Genomic DNA, 20717 nt, shown 5'->3' on the forward strand with positions numbered 1-20717 from the left:
CTACTGTAACTATATGGTGGTATTAACAAGAAAGCGAGTCAGCGACTTCAGGTGGTTCAAAACGCTGCCGCTAGGCTGGTTCTCAATCTGCCCAGGCGCTCATCGGCCACCAAGGCGAGAAAAGATCTCCACTGGCTGCCAATTCAGGCCAGAATTTCTTTTAAGCTCCTCTGTCTGGCCCACAGGGCTGTATTTGTTTCAGGTTCTGAAGGGATTAAGGCTTTAGTCAGCCCTTACATCCCCAGCAGATCCCTTCGCTCATCTACCAAAAACCTGCTCACCGTCCCTAGATTCAATAAGGTGAAGTGGGGAGGAAGAACATTCTTCTTGGTGTCCAAACTGTGGAACACGCTCCCGCCTGAACTTTCCAGCCAACCATCATTGCTGATTTTTCGTAAACTTTTGAAGACATGGCTCTTTTCCCTGGCTTATTAATTATTACTATATCTCCTTCCTGTTTTGCTGTGCCTATCTGTTTGTTATCTGCGCCTTGATGCCCCCTGGGGTTAAGTTATGCGCATTATAAGACACCCACTCATTCATTCATATTTCTTCGAGAGCGCGATTCCAGTTCTTTGTGCGGATGAATTCCAGTACCTTCTACATTTTTAACAAGCGGTCAGTCTTCAGTGAGGGCTTCGTCAGCATCCGAGACCCTAGATTCCAGACGTGCAATCTGAGATTCAAGCAAGTCTTCGCGCTGCTTGACCCAATCCAGTCGGACAGCAAGATGGTCTATTTTGGAGTCAACCGTTTTTAGGCTGGATTTGACCTCTAAATGAAGAGAAAGAACATCTTCATCTTACCCTCTAGTATTTTCGGTTTGTGTAGCCTATTCTTCCTCCTGAGATGGCTACCCACAGCACCCAGTTCGCCATTTTTCAAAGACGAGCTTAGATTGTTTGGTATCGGTCTTCCCCATCTTAAAGTTTGAATTAGGATATGTAGGCACTATAGATGGTCAGCAAGAAGCCGCGGGGGTTGCACGGTCAGGTGGTCCGATAGCAACAGGAGTTGAACACGCACGCACTATGGAGATCCTACCAATTTGGCCCGCTGTCTATGCCAATACAGTTGTTCCTTCAGGTGTAAAGTAACCTCACTAGGTGTTATTGTTGGGGTGGATAAGTGATAAGAGTTTAAGATCAGAGCGGAACTTGTGTAAACTGTTTACGGAAGGCCCCCGTCCTGTGTCCAGCCTCAGCTAGGTCGCCGCTTTATCACCTTATCTTCGCTCCAGCTTCCGGACTTATGCACTTTCAGAAGGTTATTGTGCCTATAAGCAGGTCTGGTATGCCTGCGCCAGGTATGGATGTGTGCAGAGTTCTGAGGCACACAAGGTGGGTAATCGGGCAGTTTGCTAGCTTGAGCTTTAGGAGTGGATCGTAGTCATGCATGGACTCCTTAGCAGTCCAGACCCCAGTGCAGCTGATCTATGGCCTGCAGTGAAGGTTGTAGTACCCACAGTCCCTGGCCAGCCAGACGTCCCCACGGTGAGTATTCTTCAATGTGGTGGCCTTATGGGTGGGAAGGGAGTGATGTAGGAAGCGCGCAATGACTAGTATCTACCGCCATCGCCAGCCGGCCTCCTCCATCGTGCACAAACTCCTTACTTTGCGGTTTCACCAGCCAGGTTCTGTATCAGGGACATCCGGTTGCGCAGGTCCCCGGCATCACCTCACCGTCGACCGCAGTCTATCTTTAGCGGGGGTGCTCACTCTTCTCTGCCAGTAGCCATTCCGAGTCTCCCCAGACAGTCATTCAGGCCTTTGTCAGGGCAAGCGACCCAGCTGAGGCCACTTTCCATATCAATATGGCAGTGCAGGCCCTCTCGGAGAGTTTAGGTATGTAATTTCCGGCTGTACGCCAGATGGTGCTGGGCGCAGCCAGTCGGGTCTCTCGCGGCCTGCTCCGCTGTCCCACTTGCTGGTAAGGTCGCTCCAATAGCTGTGTACACGCAGCTCTTTAACTCCGCCCAGCGAGTGGTATCGCCGCCTGTGATGGGGACAGTGCAGCCACAGTAAGTGTAGATCTCCTCAGATTATGGCGGATCATTCGCTCGACCGGCAGAGCTCACTCAAGTTGCAGCCATCTTGCCACCGCTAGACCACACCCCACATCTCAAGTCAAAGTTAGTGTAACTTGTTGTTGTGTGCATCTTTAGCAAAGCTGCCACATTGTTACATTTAAAACTCCTGTACCTTCCCGGGCACACATTAAGCCTGCTCCAAAAGAGCTTTCTTATCAACTGGAGAGACATGGTAACTACTCCCAGGAAGGAGAACAATGAGAGATTGCAGGCCAGAGAGGTGTCACCTCCCTTCTGCAGGAAGGTTCTTGGGTGTTAGCCCAAAAGGCAGGCTTACATGGTGAAGCTGCTTTTGAAGAGCAGATGTGTAGTATCAATGGGGAGGACTACCCGATGGTTGAGGTAGACAGGCTGGCACGCGAAGCAGGGAGGGGAAGCCAGTTGCCAACCAGTTTCCCAGGGGCGTGGAGCTTTGAGGTAGCCTCAACCCAGGGGCGGGCTAGTGAGGTCTGTACAACAAGAGAGGTCTTGCCATCTTGGGAGTGGGCAGAATGGTGCATCCTGGGATAGCGAGATGCCGCACTAGACAGGAAGTCGTTACCAGGTGGGAGGGAAACTGGTGATCCATTGGATACCAAGCACATCCTGCCCCGAGAGCACTTTCCGATCATAAAGAGGGCACCCCTGCCACAGAGACCTCAGATCTCGAATGACTCAGAAGGACTGAAAGAGGACTGCCCTTGTTAGAAAGGCGAACCCGGGGGAGGCAGAAGTTGTCTGATTGACAACCCCTAGGTCTACCCCTCCTTCAGAGAAGGGACCGAGCGATGTCGAGAGGCCTCCGACGGGAGGACCCTCTCCTAGAATAGTACAGCAGAGTAACCACACCACTGGAAATATACACCACACAGATAGAGTTTTCAATCTTTATCGGGCAATTAGTATCGTTTCAATATATACAGCAGATCCCGAGATCTGGAAAGTCTCGTGGCAAGGGGCAAGGTAGCGGGACAGTCTTATAGATGGTCGGTTGCAAGGAGACCCTACCCACAGCTCTCAATCCTCGAGCTGGGGGGTTCCGGAAGGTGGGGCCGCGGCAGCGCCAGCAGGCTCCAAGATGGTTCAGCGAGTGTGGACCGCGGCAGCGCCAGCAGGCTCCAAGATGGTTACAGCAAAGATGGACCGCGGCAGCGCCAGCAGGCTCCAAGAGGGTTACAGCAAAGATGGACCGCGGCAGCGCCAGCAGGCTCCAAGGTGGTTACAGCGAAGATGGACCGCGGCAGCGCCAGCAGGTTCCAGGTAGAGCAGCAAAAGGAGTTTGTCTCAGGGTCAGCCGCGACAGCGTCAGCAGGGCTTCTCGACTCCGGGATACAACTAACTTCCTACTCCGGCTGGCCCAGATATAGGTCTGGAGTCCTTTGATGTCCGGACCCTCTCGCCTGGGGGTCAGAGGGGCCGGGATGATTGTGTCCAGACACCCAGCAGGGGGGTGGAGCCAGCACCCAGGGAGGCCGATCGAAACCAGGCATCCGGGGACGGTTGGAGAGCCATCGAAACTCCCCTCTCCTTGTCTCTGATGGAGTGGCCACTCTACTACCCGGAGGGTTCTTGGTGCCTCGATGGCGGGCTCGCTGGGGCCGTGGCCTCGGCTGGTCCGGGACCACGTGTCTGACGTGATGGGCCCAAGATGGCGTCGGGCCTGGAATGTGGGTCCGGGGTGGGCACCGGACCGGTAATGCTGGGGCGGCCCGAAGGTGCCGTGTCAGTGGTTGTGGGCTGCCGGGTGGCGGATCTGGTGGTTTGGAGGGCGTGCAGGGGTGTGCCCGAGGCCGACCCGGGCTGGATGGAGAGCCTATGTCGTCCGGGGCCAGCCATGCGGGAGGGGTAGGACCACACCACGAGGCCGGGTCCAACACGCGTCCCCCCAGCTGAAGGCAGGGGAGAGTCACCCATCTTCTTGGGGATTCTCCTCGCCAAGGCGGAAGAATCTGGAGAGGCCGTCAGCGTGGTCGTTGCCAGGGCAATGCTCCACTGTGAAGTTCATCCCTTGGAGGGAGATGGACCAACGTAGCAACTTCGGGTTCTCGCCCCGCATCTGCATCAACCACCGCAGGGGCCGGTGGTCGGTCTGTACTCGGAAGTGGGTGCAGAAGAGGTAGGGCCGGAGCTTCTTTAGGGCCCATACGACGGCGAATGCTTCCCTCTCGATGGTGCTCCATCGTTGTTCTCGGGCCAGCAGGCGCCGGCTGATGAAGGCCACAGGAAGGTCAACTGGAGAAGTGTGGCTCACTGGTTAGAGGCGGCAGACCCGTAAGCAGAGAACGGCCCGGGACCAGGGTTTGATTCCCGACGCGGCAGGGTCGTGGACCAGGGTCAGCGGACTCGATAATTCTCGCCTCGGTGCCTACTCTAGTCAGAAACCACACTCGGCAACTCTGGGCATCAGCTTGCCTCATCTTCACAACGGCCCCCCCAGACTGCCGGGGATGCTTGGTCGCACCTTAGAGATACCCATCAGGGACCATCTCTCAGGGTGAGCCAGGACGGGTTCCCCAGCGGTCGAAGCGTGGAGATACTCCTCCGGGAGTCGATTCCTAGCGCTATATAAACCCACAATTAAATTAAATCAATCAATTAAACTCCGTCGGAGTTCATTTGGGACAGTACGGCCCCAATGCCGTGTTCCGAGGCGTCAGTTTGGACGATGAACTCTCGGCTGTAGTCGGGGGCCTGGAGCACCGGGGTGGTGCACATGGCAGTCTTTAGTGTCTCAAAGGCTACTTGGCACTCGGGGGTCCAGTGCACCTTCGGGGGTAGTCTCTTGGAGGTTAGTTCTGTGAGGGGCCCCACAATGCTCCCATAGTCCTTTATGAACCGCCGATAGTATCCAGTGAGCCCCAGGAAGGCTCGGACGGCGGTCTGGGTGACGGGGGGCTCCCAGGCCTGGATGGCGTCGATCTTGGGTTGAAGGGTAGCCACTTGGCCACTCCCCACTTGGTGTCCCAGATAGGTCACGGACCCTTGACCGATTTGGCACTTGCTGGCTTTTATTGTTAGTCCGGCCCGTTGGAGGGCCGTCAGGACCTTCCAGAGGTGGGTCAGGTGCTCGTCCCAACAGAAGCTGTACACCGCAATATCGTCCAGATAGGCGGCACTGAACTCTTCCAGCCCGGCCAGCCCCCGATTCACTAGTCTCTGGAAGGTGGCCGGAGCATTCTTCATGCCGAAGGGCATCACGTTGAAGTGGAAGTGGCCATTGGGGGTCGAGAAAGCGGATCGTTCCTGTGCCCCTGGCGTGAGGCCGATTTGCCAGTATCCGGCCGTGAGGTCGAAGGTGCTGAGGTACCTGGCGGCTCCCAGGCGATCGATCAGTTCATCCGCTCGGGGAATGGGATGGGCGTCGGTCCTGGTGACGGCATTCAGTCCCCGGTAGTAGACACAGAACCGCAGCTCCGGGGGCACCCCGGGGGCGGCGGCCTTAGGGACCAGGACGACGGGACTGGCCCATGGACTGTCTGAGGGCTCGACTACCCCTAGGGCTAGCATCTTGGAAACTTCGGTTTGGATGCAGGCCCGGACTCGGTAGGCTCGGTGCCGCACGGGCGGGCTGTCCCCGGTGTCGACGTCGTGAACACACCACTGGTGACTCCGGGGGTGAGGGAAAATAAAGTCGCAAATTGACCCAGCAGGTTCTGGCAGTCCTGGCGCTGTTTGGGTGTCAACACGGGAGAGAGGGAGACTCCCTCGACGGAGCCATCTTTCGCGGAGGTGCCCAGGAGGTCTGGTAGAGGCTCGGAGTTGTCCTCTGCTCCGTCATCGGTAGCCAACAACAGGCTCAGTTCGGTGCGGACAAAGTGGGGCTTGAGCCGGTTGGCGTGTAGGACCCGGAGGGGGTTCCGGGGGGACTCCATGTCCACTAGGTAGGTGACGGGGCTCTTGCGCTCCACCACTTTGAAGGGCCCCGTCCATTTGTCCTGGAGGGCGCTGGGGTCGACCGGGGACATGACCCAGACCTGCTGGCCCGGCTCGAATTCAATGGACGAGGCATTTTCATCATACCAGCTCTTCATCTCCTCTTGACTGGCCTTCAGGGTGGTTTCGGCCAGCTCCCGGAACTTCCGAGTCTGGTTGCGGAGAGTCAAGAGGTATCGGAAAACATCGGGCGGAGTATCGGAGGCGGACAGCTCCCAGCCTTCCTTGACCAGGCTGAGGGGGCCTCGCACCGGGTGTCCATATAATAGTTCAAAGGGGCTGAGCCCCAGGGACTTCTGGGGTACCTCTCGGTAGGCGAACAGGAGACATGGCAGCAGAACGTCCCATTTGCGCCGGAGGGGCTCTTCTAGGCCCTTGATCATTCCTTTCAGGGTCCTATTAAATCGCTCCACTAGTCCATTCCCTTGATGTGATACGGGGTGGTGAACTTATACGCGACCCCGCACTGTTGCCACAGGGACCGCATATATTTCGATATAAAGTTTGTGCCCCGATCACTGACGACCTCTCGGGGGAAGCCGACTCTGGAGAAGATCCCCATCAGCGCCCGACCCACTACGGGGGCTGTGATAGTCCGGAGGGGGATAGCTTTGGGGTAGCGGGTGGCATGGTCCACCGGGACGAGGATGAAGCGGTGCCCCTGAGAGGTGGGAGGATCCAGGGGCCCCACGATGTCGATCCCTACTCGCTCGAAGGGGGTGGTCACCACGGGAAACGGTTGGAGTGGGGCCTTGATTTTCCCCCCACTCTTTCCGCTGGCTTGGCAGGTTGGACAGGTTCGGCAGTGGTTGTACACATCGCGGCGCATCTTCGGCCAATAAAAGTGGGTCACCAGGCGGCTGTAGATTTTGTCCTGCCCCAGGCGCCCAGCGAGGGGCACGTCATGTGCCAGGTTTAAAAGAAAGTCTCTGAAGTGGAGGGGGACGACTAGCACTCGGCCGGCCCCCAGCTCGGCGATCTTTTGTTCACTGTACAGAAGGTCCTGGTCCCAATAGACCCAGTGGGACCCCGAGGAGTGCGTGCTTGCGTGGCGGCCTGTTGTCGGAGTCCCTCAAGGGAAGGACATGTCTTTTGTTCGCGGGTGGGGCCCCCTTCTTGGCGCCACTGGGCTAGTTCGGGAAGGGGCCCGAGCTCGGGAAGTTCTTCATGGCTGGGGCTCTGCGGCCCCAGTTCGGGTTTGGTCGTGGCAGTGGCGGGTGGCGGAGGTGCCGGCCATTCCGGTTCTTCGGGTTTGTCTTCGGCTGGGACGGTGTCCCGGGTGGACATGGATCGGGTCGTTACGCAAACCCATTCAGGAAGGCCTAGCATCCCCAGATGCTCTCTTCGCTCGATTTGTGCCCAGGGGGAACTTTCCAGGTCGTTCCCTAGGAGGCAGTCCACCGGGGCATCGTCTCGGACGGTGACTTTCAGCATGCCGGACACTCCTCCCCACTCGAAGGGGATGCGGGCCATCTGGCACAGGCTCTCGGAATTGTCCGCTGACCGGACAGGGCACAGAACGTGGGGCAAGATTTGTTCTGGGGTCACCAGATGGCAGCGGACGGCGGTTATGGTGGCCCCCGTGTCACGGAGAGCGTCGGCCCGGCGACCGTTGATGGTGACCCACTGGCGGTACTTCTGGGTGTTGATCAGAATCTGGTCTCGGGGGATCATGTCTTTGTCGCCCAGGGAGGCGAGGCACATAGCCGCGGACTCCCATTCTTCTGGTTCCAGAGGGCCCTCTTCTTCTTCCTCCTTTTCTTCGCTCAGAGCAGCTGCAGTGAGTTGTCGACCGGGGGGCCCGGTGGGGCCGGGCCACTGGTTCATGGGGCAGAGAGGATCGTTGGCATAGTGGCCCAGCCGCTGGCATCTGTGGCACGTAACGTTGGGGCATGGCCCCGGTCGAGCTGGATGGGCCCCCCTCGGGCTGGAGGCTGGTGTAGAGGAGGCGGGCGAAGACCCCGGCGGGAGGTCTCGGCCTCGGCTGATGCCAGACCCGCCGCCTGGCGGCCGGTGGTTCCCCGGGGACCCTCGTCCGTATTCTCCTGTGGTGTTCCGGTGGACGCGGTTGCTCGCCCACCGATCTGCTTCGACCGCTAGTTTTCGCGGCTCGGTCAACTTGCCGTCGAGGAGGTGCTGTCGTAGTTCAATGAAGCAGTTGTTGGAGAGGTGCTCCCACAACATAAGGTCGACCAACTGCTGGTAGGTAGTGACCTGACTGCCTTTGACCCACCCCTCGAAGGCTCTGCTAAAAAAGTTCACATATTCTACCCAAGTGGTACCGGGGATTTTTTTACAGTCTCGGAACCTCTGCCGGTACATTTCGGGGGTGAGTCCGAAGGGCGCGAGTAGGGCCGTTTTCATGTGTTCATAGGAGGTCATTTCGGTGTCAGGGAGTTCCAGCAGGGCGTCCCTCCCTTCATTGACAAACTTTCCCCACAGGCCAGCGCCCCAATCCTTCAGGGGCACCCGATGGGCGGTCATGGCCACCTCGTAGGCTTTGAACCATTGCTGGATATCATCGTTCTTGTAGTATTCTTTGACTACATCTTTCGGTAGGTGAACCTTGGTGTCCACGGGAGGGGCTGAGGTCTTGGCCCCGGCCGCGCTATCTTCGTTGACCTTGGCTTTGATTTCTAGTTCTCTCAGGCCTCGTTCGTGTTCATATGCTAGTCGTTTTTCTTCGAGGGCTATCTTTCTCTCCGCTAGCTGGAGTTCTCCGTCTAGCCGGAGTCGTGCAAGCTCCAATTCGTGTAGCCGGTTGCGCTCTCGTTCTCGAGCGTCTTCATAGATGAGGTCCGCGTTTAGTGTTGTGGTTCTTTCCCCCGTCGGGGGTGCGCTGGTTTCCTGTTGCCCGTTCGGGCTATTCTCCTCTTGGGGTTGTCTGTCTCTGGTTTCCACCCAGGTTTGTAGGGCCGATTTGAAGTCCTCTTTTGTGCTCAGGCCAGTGGTAGCGATACCCATGTCTTTACAGAATTGTTTTAGTTCTTTGTGGCTGTATTCTTCTATCTTCTCTTTCTGGAATTCGGCCGGTAGGTTGGTTCCTTGGGTCGTCATGGTCTCTGTGTTTTTCCGTCGTAGCGGGTAGATCACTCTGTACGATTTTGCGTTGGCTCGGATCGCAGCGCTTGCCACCAATGTTAGAAAGGCGAACCCGGGGGAGGCAGAAGGTGTCTGATTGACCACCCCTAGGTCTACCCCTCCTTCAGAGAAGGGACCGAGCGATGTCGAGAGGCCTCCGACGGGAGGACCCTCTCCTAGAATTGTACAGCAGAGTAACCACACCACTGGAAATATACACCACACAGATAGAGTTTTCAATCTTTATCGGGCAATTAGTATCGTTTCAATATATACAGCAGATCCCGAGATCTGGAAAGTCTCGTGGCAAGGGGCAAGGTAGCGGGACAGTCTTATAGATGGTCGGTTGCAAGGAGACCCTACGCACAGCTCTCAATCCTCGAGCTGGGGGGTTCCGGAAGGTGGGGCCGCAGCAGCGCCAGCAGGCTCCAAGATGGTTCAGCGAGTGTGGACCGCGGCAGCGCCAGCAGGTTCCAAGATGGTTCAGCGAGTGTGGACCGCGGCAGCGCCAGCAGGTTCCAAGATGGTTCAGCGAGTGTGGACCGCGGCAGCGCCAGCAGGCTCCAAGATGGTTACAGCAAAGACGGACCGCGGCAGCGCCAGCAGGCTCCAAGATGATTCAGCGAGTGTGGACCGCGGCAGCGCCAGCAGGCTCCAAGAGGGTTACAGCAAAGATGGACCGCGGCAGCGCCAGCAGGCTCCAAGGTGGTTACAGCGAAGATGGACCGCGGCAGCGCCAGCAGGTTCCAGGTAGAGCAGCAAAAGGAGTTAGTCTCAGGGTCAGCCGCGACAGGGTCAGCAGGGCTTCTCGACTCCGGGATACAACTAACTTCCTACTCCGGGGCTGGCCCAGATATAGGTCTGGAGTCCTTTGATGTCCGGACCCTCTCGCCTGGGGGTCAGAGGGGCCGGGATGATGGTGTCCAGACACCCAGCAGGGGGGTGGAGCCAGCGCCCAGGGAGGCCGGAGGGCGATCGAAACCAGGCATCCGGGGACGGTTGGAGAGCCATCGAAACTCCCCTCTCCTTGTCTCTGGTGGAGTGGCCACTCTACCACCCGGAGGGTTCTTGGTGCCTCGATGGCGGGCTCGCTGGGGCCGTGGCTGGTCCGGGACCACGTGTCTGACGTGATGGGCCCAAGATGGCGTCGGGCCTGGAATGTGGGTCCGGGGTGGGCACCGGACCGGTAATGCTGGGGCGGCCCGAAGGTGCCGTGTCAGTGGTTGTGGGCCGCCGGGTGGCGGATCTGGTGGTTTGGAGGGCGTGCAGGGGTGTGCCCGAGGCCGACCCGGGCTGGATGGAGAGCCGATGTCGTCCGGGGCCCGCCATGCGGGAGGGGTAGGACCACGCCACGAGGCCGGGTCCAACAGCCCTGCTGCACCGAGGGACCAGAAAAGAGGTTGCACCGACTAAGACTAGACCTGCTGGCTAACGAAGAGGGGGACTGTGTCTGCTGTGTCGTGCTTAAGGAGAAGCAGTCCCCAGAGCGTAGTGAAGCCATGAGATCTCCAAGGGCCAGCTGACTAGCCTCCTATTCGCAGCACTGAGATACAACCGCTGAAGAAGCCTGCTGGGGAAGGTTAGCAGCCCAAAGTCTTCAAGCCACTACCACCGCCACTGTGCAGCAGCGAGGACAAAGACAAGATGCACCAGAGTTGCACCAGAATTTGTTGAGCAGGAAGTGGCATTGGAGAGTTGCTAGACCATTCAGAAGGAGAGTTTCAACTCAGGAAGGATTGGCCTGTGACTGTGACAACAGGACACTTGTGGTCTAGTGGCGACAACTTCGAGCAGACCAGAGAGCATTTCGTGGACATCAATCTTGCAACCAGGACTCCCTCATCACCTTAGTGGACATAGGCATTCCTACATGAAGAACCCTGTTGACAGCGAGGCATCCTTAAAGCATCTCCAGCACCCTTCATCCCTTGCATCAGGACCACTCCATAGGAATCCATTGCAACACAGATCAAGTGCCTGGAACTGTAGAAGGACTTTTCCGTATGTGAAGGCAACTGTTAAGGACCTAGCTGGTCCCACTGACTAGCCCTCCGCCGGAGTTGGTCAAGTACTTTCAACAGACCACATTGATACTTAGAAACTTTTTTTTCATTGACTTTGCCAAGGTCTATCCGTCAGACATTTAAGAACATATACATATAAAACGTCGTTAGCATTTGAAGCACATTATTGTGTACTCAGTCAAGGGTAGACCAAGTTTTGGGTGCAAGATCCTAAATACGAAGGTATGTACACAATAACAGTTGTCTTCAAAGCATTAAAGAATACAATGCAAATGCCCTACGTTGCCGAAGTGCGGTGGAAAGAACTACTGTACATGCATAAGTGGAGCAACCAGCACAACAATAAACAAAAGGAAAACAAGGGGTGCAACACCATGCCTTTCCCAGGGGGCGAGGAGAATTAATGTGCAACTCATGTGCTCTTAAGTGGTAATAAAGGATAACGCAGTACATATGAAAGAGGGGTGGTGGTATTGTCCCTGGTGCATTCATTGGAAAGCCGGGAAGGGGGCAACAGGGGACAGACAGGCCTATTTTCATAAATGTGTGCCAGAACGGAGTGTTGTGTCGTTTTCTTCAATTGTTTTGGTGCTGTTTAAATGCTTAACACGTGTTCCTCTGTGCAAATCTTGCTGCTCAGTGCCAGAGGACCCAGGATTGAGCTGAGGGTTTGGCAGACGAAACCCAAGGGTCCTAAGGGGGTTGGTAACTATTAGTGTGAGGTTGTACAACCACACCATATACTACACCCATTTCCTCACACTGGCCATCGGAGTTCCGTAGAGCTACAAACACTTTCAAGACCATCCACTTCACAATCTTACACCATGCACAACGTGACAGTCTTTCAGTGGCACAAGTATGCCTCATGAACTTGAGGCCATTGAAACTTTCTCAGATGACTGAGATCAACATGATTAGACAGGAACATACACAGAATCATTTGAATTATCCATTACAAAGACTGTCACGAAGAAAAAAAAAATATTCAAAAACTATTCTTTAAAGCTGCATGTGTTCCAATTTGGCATATTCAATATCATTCTGGGTCTGTTAAATCAACAAAACTATCTCTTAATAGAGATTACGATAGAATATGCTTTTTACGATAAGGTTTTCATGCAAAGCTTGTAGCGTTATTTGGCGCTATCATATCTTTCATTATATTTTACATGGGCACATTTTATGTTTATGCTGATTTTATGGATTTTTTTAGCTATAGAAATTGATATCTTATTTCTGAGAGCACAGATTTCCAATATAAAATAATTTGCATATATTTGACCCACCTATGTCATATTCAGACATAAATCGGGGATAACAGACCCTAAGGTCAGACTCCATTTTCTGCTTGGCTACCTTTGACGTTCTGTGTGGTTATTTTACATGTGCTAAGCAACAGGACGAGCCTGCTGGAATAAAAAACTTTTCAATATTAGAAGTCTTATCTCTTGGTGCAGAACTGGATTGTGAAATTTAAAAAAACTAAATTGGGACAGTTCATAACACAAAGCACAGACACCACAATTATCTATCCAGTGGGGTTATGTGGGAAAATAACCTGTACTTTCACGTTCAAGCGTTTGTGCACTGAACTAAGTTCAGGCACCCGCAGGCAGGAAAGGCAAACCTTGTAGAGCTAAGCTAAAGCCTTAGTTTACGCAGCGCTAAACAATACTGAACTTCTCTCAGTTAAAGAGTGTGTCTGACCAATATTGTCCTTGTAGATGACAGAAGGAAATAGGTTTAGCCACATATGAGCCAGCTGCACACCAGGCGAAAATGGAGTAAATTACTTTATTCCAAGACTCGATTTTGCTCACAATCTAAGGTCGATAATAGAAGAAAAAAATCATAGCATGGGTTGTCCTTTAATCTTGGGTTTCTGTTGAGATTTGAGAGAATTAAGTAATCCATTAGTAAACGTGCAGATACGCTCTATTTTCAATCAGGTCAGCCTCCATCGGGAAAGGTGTTATTAATGCTTTAATCGGAACGCTAGATATGATACATTTTTTATATTTACTAGTTACTGAGTAATACTATTTTTAAATGGCTGGAAAGAAGTTCTGTGGAAAAAGGTTTGATAAATTCTTAACATTTAAAGGAACATTGGACGTTTATTTCCCATACATACTTCAATACAGTCAACTGCATTATTATAAATGTGAAAATCACAATGTTAAAGGTAACCAAAGTAGGTAATATAATTTGCATTTCACATTTAACTTATAACAGCTTCATTCCCCAAACTGAGCAGATCTAGTTTACCCTTACACTAGTTACTTAAAAAAAAGGAACAAACTGCACATACTACCTTCTTTTTCTCTATGTTCCTGATTTTGTGCTTGAGGCATATAAGGCCATTATCAATGTACGTCTCGTATGCCTGGTATTGCGTGTTGGCAGAGGACAGCACCACAGGAAGGGCTTTCAGTAAAGGAGGGCTCCCATCGTCCTGCTGCCTAGTCAGCTTCATGCTCTTCTCTATAGAGAGCCGGCGGCACGGGGACTGGGAAAGCTGCACCATTGAACTGGCAGATCTAGAAAGAAATTTTAAACAAAGGTTTTCCATTAGAATTAATCGGCCATTACCTTATTTGCTACCTCACGAACCACACAGGAAGTGGCATCTGCTATTTTAACTACAGAAGTTGAATACCAAAGAACAAAAGCCCTAAATATGGACAATTTCAAATCTAATTAAAACCACTTCCACCGGGTTAACGGATGCAGAGACTACTGGTTTAAGACCCAAACCATACATGTACACACATGCGTAAGATTAGAATGACTGCAATGATGCATACAAATGAGGAGTGTTGGCTTTTTTTTGCTATCCCCCTCCCCCATATCCTCGATGATGGGGCATGCCCCACCCTTTGCCGCGTTTCGATGACGCGGTGGGGGGCGCCCCACCACCGATTGGTGCAGGCTCACCATTGACCCGGAAGCAATAGGAGTGCTTCCGGGTCAAGGGGAGGCGGGCCAGCTAGAACTGGTCAGCCCCCCATTTCTCAAGAGGATAAAAGGCCTGGAGAGTGCGGGATGCGCCCTCTTGCCCCCACGCTCTCCACGCCATACGGCCGGGGGGGTCGTGAGACCCCCTGCCTTCCAAAGAAAACTCCTCGCATGGCTAATTACTTTAAGGGTTGATATGGCGTTGCACAGGACAGGGAGGGGGTGGTCGGTAGTCCCAGACCATACGTGTCAGCAGCAAGAGTGGAACAGTTGGTAAAATAACTCCCTGGCAGGAGCTTGGTAATTAATTTCACTAGCCAGCACAAACTAAAGTTTATAAAAAACACTAACTATGGGCAGGAAAGAGGAAGGGTTGGCAATAAGTGGGCCCTCAGCCACGCAAAAGGTTTAATAAATAACACCAGACAGCACAAAGAAACTAACTCACAAACAAAACCCATGTGATGGGCATCTGGTGCCACATGCTTTAGTAGGCATGAACAGTTATCTCAGACACTCAGCTAGGCTTGCATCTATTCAAAATGTATGCCTCAATGAGGCTAGACCGGTAAGCTGGCTCAGTAATGTCACTATCGGCAATCTAACTTTCATTTTCATTACTACAGTTATACACAAGCATAAGCTAGGGCTTCGCTGGGGGCTTGGAGCAGCCTAGAAGAATGTTTATTTTTTAGGCTAGGGTATGCTTAACCAAAACCGGATACGCTGTTCAGAACATATTTCTCCATACTAGTTATTTTTGGATTCGAATTAGCCATTTTGATTGATGTGCATAGTACCCTACGGCTGGGTTCCTATTAGGTAGTTATAGTTGGGACCTAGTACCCATAGGATAAGCTTTTTTTGAGTTGCCTATATTTTTGGCGCCTGGTGACAGATCACGTAATTTTACCCCCAAAAAGTGTACCATGGGTCTTATTGTGCATGAAGAGTTTCAGGGAGATCCATCAAGCGGGGGGCGTAAAGAGGAAGGGGGTTTAAACAAAAAAGTGCATTTCCCATGTTGATTCTTATGGGGATTTTAGACACTACTACAGCCCAAACTGCTGGACAGAACTACACCAAATTTGGCAGAAAGGTAGTAGCTCTAGGTCCACAAAGAACCCTTTGTTATTTGGTGTAACTAACCAGTAGTTTGAGAGATTTAAAGAAATCCAAATTTGTATAGCTAGAAGAGCAAATACTTCACAAATACTGACGATCTCATGCAGAAATCCGATTGGCTGCAAATTCTTCAACCAGGAAGTGTTGGCAGCCATCTTTGGACTGCCTCAGCTGTGTTCCAAAAATAAAAAACCAAAAATAAAGAAAAGGGGGCATGGTAGGAATAGCATGACACTCCGCCTTGTACTGGGGACACCGAGGGACCCCGCCAGGGCAAAAAAAGCATCTTTTATTTAATTTATGCTGTGAAATCGTGAAAATTTGCAGCAAATATGAAAAAAAACCACCAGCCCAGTTGTGATGGCGGATGACTGATTACATCTCACGAGGGGCATCATTCCCCTTCTAGGGCAGGATCACAAGACCATATATTTTTTGGTAATTGTTGAAAAGTGCTGGGACTGTATGCCTGGGGTTGGAAATTTCCCGCCACTGTTAGAATTTTCCTGGAATTAAGGCGATCACAGCAGGAAATGAGTTAAAACACCTTTGAGACAAGTACTTTCATGTAGCACTTCGGCGCCTCGCATATGAAACACAAATGCGTGTAACTTTACCCTGGTTTATCAGTTGGACTCTATACAAGTAGTTTCGTAAATTTGGTAACCTGCGCAAACACTCTTTATATTAGTCCGCCGGTCCCTATAGAATATAGTGACCCTTGAGGATTTCCGCCCAAAAAATTCTGGAAAAGGAAATTTGTTTTGTGAATGCTTACCCATTCCTTTTCCAAGTAAAAGGGTATCTCCCTCTATATTTAGCCAAGCGTTGATTGCTCCATTCTTAGCAGGTGTGGTGTATTTGATGTGCATTGTGGGCTGCCTATTTTACTCAAAACATTGCAACCAAAAATGTTTAAGCACACAGCTGATATTTGTGTGCTGGTACCATATGCATCAACCATAGGATACTTGCATTACTGATACCCAGCGCAGGGTCTGATGAGCAATGGTTAAACACTACAGGTGGCCAGGATATGTGAGCAGCAGCCAGGGGTGTGGGTATTGGTATTCAGCCTTTGGGGAGCCGATAACTGCCGGCGGAACTCAACAGAATTTGGAAGAGTTTCAGTAACTTCGTGGAATTCTGCAGAGTGAAACTCTGAGCTCCGCCCAGGCCTAGTTGCAGCTGCAGGTACTAATGGAATTGGGAGCAGGAGAGGTGGTATTGCTCCTGCAGTTCTTGGAAGGTCAGCATGCCACTTCCGGTCCAAACATCCCCAAGACGAGTGATGCCTATTCTATCCCATCTCACAAACCCCTCCAGCCGAGCAGTATGGTGCAAGCAGAAACAAAGATCCAACGGCAGACTCCAAGTGAGGCACAGGCCTCAGTGTGATCCCCCAAAGTGTAGTCTAAGTATCAATTAAATGAATGGTGTACACAATCTGCTCCTGCATCCGCCGCTGATTGATGCAACCTGCCTGCTCGGGAAACAAAACTGGAAAAGCAATGGAGCAGTGCACTACCAGAGTATAGTAGCATTTAATAATGAAGCATGATTAGTACCTTCGTAGGTACCACCTTTATTTAAATAGGGTATATCCAAATGCAAAGAAAACAGACATCAGCCAACGTGTTTCGCTCTAGGAGTGAACTTCATCAGGGCAATAAATGTATGGCGAAAGTCACTAGTTGTAACATAAGGTCCAATAACCTTCAAGCAGTAGGAATCAGAAGTGCGGCGTCAGCCTTCATAATAAGGGCCAACAGTGAAAAGCCTACAATGGCGGTCTGAGCGTCTCAGCACTAAGAAGTGCTTTCGCCATACATTTATTGCCCTGACGAAGTGCACTCCTTGAACGAAACGTGTTGGCCGATCTTTTTTATTTGCATTTGGATATATTTAAATAAAGATGGTACCTACGAAGGAACTGATCATGCTCCATTATTAAGTGCTACTATACCCTAGTAGGGCACTGCTCCATTGCTTTTCCAGTATGGTGCAACCATGTCCCTTGCCACAAGGTAGTCAGACCAGTGAGTCTGATATCAACCAATAAATCTAAGCACCATTGTGTAAGTCAGGGAGGTTCCAGAGAATCGGGCCCCATAAAGCAAGCCCAGCAGCCCATCCAGGCCCAGTAAGGTCTGTTCCACCCAGTAGGTCGGGTCGTACCACCCTTGTTGGATCATTAATTAAGCATAACCAGCTGTGAGGTCAGGTAATAGCCATAAAGGTCTGCCATTCCCATCCCTCCGTCGTAAGGGGAGTGACTGCCATTGACAAAGAAATAGACTAGGGCAACCACCCACCCAATAAAACTCAACTTTACAGGCCAGGGAAAAGTGCTGTGTTCCCTAACCGGGAACCAAATCTTTATCCAGATATTCTTAAACACAGGCTTTGCTTCAAACAGAACACTGTAACCTGGCGGGTCCAGGTTAAACAACCATATCCAGATTTTGATTATTTGCTTCATCCTTTTCTAGTGCATAGTTATCCTTAAGTATTTTTCCTGTAATACCCAGAGCCCTAGAATGTTCAAGGCCCAAAACCTGAACCACCTTGAACAATTGTTACCTATTCTAATTTTTCTACATAGTCACAGAATTTCTAAGTACAGGTGGCCAGGAGGGAAGTGATTTTACCTAGAACTGATCCTCTCACAATCTGGCTCGACTTTACTCAGAGTGCAGCTAAATGAGTTTTTTCTTTTACATACCTACCCAGAATCTGAGGAGCATTCCATAGCATGGGCTGTCATCATCCAAACACTTAAACTATAGTGCTAACTTCATAGCCTAGACCGACACATCTAGGATATCTATGCAGATTCCTCTCTCTCTCCTCACAAAACCAACTCTTTTCTAAGACCGCCATCTATAGAATAAATTAGATTTCTTTATGGTTTACATATAGGTATTTACTCTGAATAATGAATGTGTTGTCCAGCAGGCCACCCAATGCCCTTTCTGTACAGTCGGATCACTGTCGTCCTAAAGTTGAGATGTTAAAGGTACTACATTAGGTTTACGATAGACAAGGTAACCGTGGTAGTTTTTGGGGTAAACCCTGTGGTCGAAGTGCATTAAAAAAAAGTGTTGGAACTGTGATGCTATGCTCAAGGTGGGGGGGAGAGTGGGAGAGTGAGCGTGGTGGCATGGTCAAAGGTGTGCCGACAAAAACAAAATATTCTGTATCTTTTCAGTCTTTCACCTTCAGGTAACTACATATATAATAATGCACAGCTTAGACTAAGATTAAATGCAAGGTATGTTAATAAGTGGAACTGCACTATTGTACATTTGAAACATTAAAGCACTGCACAAGAGAGCCACAGAATTGAATCTTGTTTGGAGCATTGGAGAACAGTGACTTGTGTATGTTTAGTGCTTCACGGTCCCAGCCGGTTATAGAAAGCACTGATCATTTAAGTCACTATTTTAAACATGCATTACACGTAGTATAAAATAGGCTGCTATAAAATGCGCCAAAAGGTCTAAGATTTCAAAGTGTTTCAAAAATAAAGATTTTTTGCAGACTATGAAGAGCATTTTTTTATAACTGTCTTTTAAAAGCACATTTCACACCTGGTAGATCCCTGATCATACCTCTCAAAAAGAATACATTTCAGTTATCAGGAATCTTCAAGTGATTCCATCAACTAAACCCAATACCAGGTTCCAACTAGCCTTTACATTTGCAGATTGACCAGTTTTTCCCCATTTACATTTCTGTCAGGGAAGAAGGCACTCTGGGCAAGAAGGCTTGTTTAGGGATCACACCACAGGAGACTCCATGTCATACACGTTAGCTGAAGCATTTCACCTCCCGGAATTAACAGTCCCAGGAACGTTGTCTTTTCACAAAAAGTAGGGGATCGGTTCTTAACTTAAATAGCAACGCCCCTCAGTCTCTCTCCCTCCCCTTTTCGACCACTAGGTAAAACAGACTTTTCCGGAGACAAAAACTTGCTTGCTGCAACTTCAGGGAGCAGCAGTGAGGCTTTTTTCGTCTCTAGAGACAGTTTGAGCTAACAGTCATTGTTTAAAAGCGGGAAACGGTACCCCACTGTCACTAGGTAGGCTGGAGCGGGACAGTGCAAAACCTTATGGAGGAAGCTTTTCAGTGATTGTGATCACACTCCATTATTGTGAGCAGCAAACTCGGATGACAAACGTCTCACGAGAGGTCTGATTTGTATCCTGCAGGGAAGAGAAGTGAAAGCAAAGGTGCGAGATACCTGTGCGTTTTAATTGTGGGAAATGCGTCTCGTGCATTTAATGTATGCTTGAGAGAATGGGTGATTTCGCCCGATGAAACGGAAACGTCCCAAGTCCTCGGCTGGTACTTTCTAGGCGAGAGTGGAAAGTGACTAAGTGAGGAACCTCTTCTGGACACTAAAATTACTTTCGGGGAAACTTTATTAACGCTAAAGGAATACATGGATTGTGTTTTTTTGGGGCGAGCATGTTGCACATTTTCAGCGATGAACGGTAACCGCTTCCTAACAGGCACGCGGTGACCTTTTCTTTTTTTAAGAAACGCACCTGCGAGCAATCATTTGGCCGCACAGTACAAGCCAGACTGGATAATTTAAATGATATTATCTGGGTCACACAGCCACCGGTGGGATAGTTTCAACACACCCTGCCTTTCAGCGGCCCCAGTGCAAAGACAGCTTGTAACCCTGTCCCGCACACACCGGCGCCCTCCACCCTGACCTCCATGCTCGAGGCAGGATCCACACACAGGCAGTTACCTTCACCGCCCGGCTGGGGCTGAGTTGCGCGAGCCGTGCAGCTGCTGCTCTCGAAACTCCACCTCTACCTCACACCCGCCTCCAAAAGACCCGCCCCCTGCCTCCACTGCCCATCTTTATATCTTCGCTACGGCAAGGTCGGGGCGGAGCCCCCAGCGCAGGGGCGGAGGCCGGAGGGCGGGGAGGAGTCCAGGAAACGCCCAGCTCAAACCAGCCTCGACAGTCCGTTTTGGTCCATTGTGACGTGAGCACGTTAGTTACCGCTTCCAGGGGACGTAACCGGGGTTCTTTTCATTCCAACACAATAGGGCACGTGTGTGGGCGGTGCTTGCTAGGTACAGGTGTGATTATCAGTATCCTTTACCTGGAGGAGTGAGATGGCGGGCCAGACAGGTGTTATTTGTGTTCCTTTTTTATTGCCGCCAGGTGCTGAAATTCGGACTTAAAATTGTTTTGGGAACTTAAACATGTGGACTGTTTTATAAAACGTTGCTTTACTTTACATCCTGGGAATGTATTGCAGCGGCGGTTCCTCTGCTAAGGCGGAGAAGCGTTGCCCCTCTGCTCTGGTAGCAGCATAAAAAGGAAAAAAATTATAATAACTGTTATCATTTTAGTTTTCCTTTCTGCTTAGCTGGTGGGTGGGGCTGGGCTGGCCAGATCAGGGGCCAGGTGGAGGAGTGTTAAGTGCACTCTAAAGTGCGCATGACGGTTTGGAAACCGTCCAGCACACTTTGCATGTTTCCCACCAGGCTTCATT

The 20717-nt window shown here is 51.2% G+C and overlaps 1 protein-coding gene across 5 annotated transcripts in view; it reads right to left on the minus strand.

The window, feature by feature from the left end:
• Nucleotides 1–20170, minus strand: part of CAPRIN2 (caprin family member 2) — an 857580-nt gene extending 837410 nt beyond the window's left edge. For 2 of the 5 annotated variants that reach the window (XM_078673767.1, XM_078673766.1), the window contains exons 1-2: nt 19958–20168; nt 13424–13649 (exon numbers count right to left, since the gene is read on the minus strand). In XM_078673767.1, coding sequence (XP_078529893.1) covers nt 13424–13636 — 213 coding nt within the window. In that variant the 5' untranslated portion in view covers nt 13637–13649; nt 19958–20168. Of the gene's footprint in view, nt 1–13423; nt 13650–19957 lie in introns of all 5 variants that reach the window. The other 3 variants (XM_078673770.1, XM_078673769.1, XM_078673768.1) reach the window with 2 other exon arrangements.
• Between the last annotated feature and the right edge of the window lie 547 nt (nt 20171–20717).

Source organism: Lissotriton helveticus, chromosome 1_1 (genome assembly GCF_964261635.1).
Source record: "Lissotriton helveticus chromosome 1_1, aLisHel1.1, whole genome shotgun sequence".
Classification (NCBI taxonomy): domain Eukaryota; kingdom Metazoa; phylum Chordata; class Amphibia; order Caudata; family Salamandridae; genus Lissotriton; species Lissotriton helveticus.